We start from the raw sequence: 969 nt of genomic DNA on the forward strand, positions 1-969 counted from the left end.
GTGCCAGAGCGTCCGTGCCAAGGGTGCCCTCGGTCAGGGAGTAAAACAACTGGCAGTGGGAATTGTCTGGAGAGGCAAACAGGTCTATCTGAGCATCTCCAAAGCGTTCTCAAATCAGCTGAACCGACTGGGGATGGAGTCTCCATTCCCCGGAGCGAGACTGCTGTCGTGAGAGCTCGTCGGCTGCACGATTGAGCCTGCCCGGGATGTGAACGGCACGAAGCGACCTCAGATACTTCTGACTCCACAAGAGGAGACGGCGAGCGAGTTGCAACATGCGACGGGAGCGTAGACCGCCCTGATGGTTGATGTACACTACGGTCGCAGTGTTGTCTGTACGGACCAGAATGTGCTTGTCCTTCAGCAGGGCCTTGAAGCGGTGCAGAGCAAGCTGTACTGCTAGCAAGTCGAGGCAATTGACATGCCACTGAAGTCGGGGTCCCGTCCAGGAGCCTGACGCAGCATGTCTGTTGCACATGGCACCCCAGCCCGTGGCAGAGGCATCTGTTGACACAACAACATGCCTGGACACCGGTTCTAGGGGAACACCAGCCCGTAGAAACGAGAGGTCCAACCATGGGGTGAAGGTTCGGCGGCAGGCCGGGGTGATGGTCACTCGGAGCGTGCCCTGTTGCCATGCCCATCTCAGGACTCGGCCGTGAAGCCAGTGCTGAAGCGGTCTAATACGAAGCAACCCGAGCGGTATTACCACATGCCATATGCCATATGCCCCAGGAGCCTCTGAAATAGTTTCAGTGGAACCGCTCTCTTGCCTTTGAATTGACTCAGGCAATTCAGCAGTGACTGTGCGCGCTCGCTCATAAGCTGTGCGAACATGGCGACCGAGTCTATTTCCATACCGAGAAAAGAGATCCTCTGCACAGGGGAGAGTTTGCTCTTTTCCCAGTTAACCCGAAGACCCAGACGGGTGAGGTGTCTGAGCACCAGATCCCTGTGCTCGCACAACTG

At 57.0% G+C, this 969-nt stretch overlaps 1 protein-coding gene across 1 annotated transcript in view; it reads right to left on the reverse strand.

Moving 5' to 3' along the window:
• Positions 1–969, reverse strand: part of LOC107710542 (uncharacterized) — a 41,027-nt gene that overhangs the window by 37,819 nt on the left and 2,239 nt on the right. Inside the window, exons 2-3 of the mRNA XM_016515325.1 lie at positions 554–680; positions 340–504 (exon numbers count right to left, since the gene is read on the reverse strand). Of these exons, the coding sequence (XP_016370811.1) occupies positions 340–504; positions 554–680 (292 nt within the window). The remainder of the gene's footprint in view (positions 1–339; positions 505–553; positions 681–969) is intronic.

Source organism: Sinocyclocheilus rhinocerous, unplaced genomic scaffold (assembly GCF_001515625.1).
Source record: "Sinocyclocheilus rhinocerous isolate Xijiao unplaced genomic scaffold, SAMN03320098_v1.1 scaffold957, whole genome shotgun sequence".
In the NCBI taxonomy this organism is placed as follows: domain Eukaryota; kingdom Metazoa; phylum Chordata; class Actinopteri; order Cypriniformes; family Cyprinidae; genus Sinocyclocheilus; species Sinocyclocheilus rhinocerous.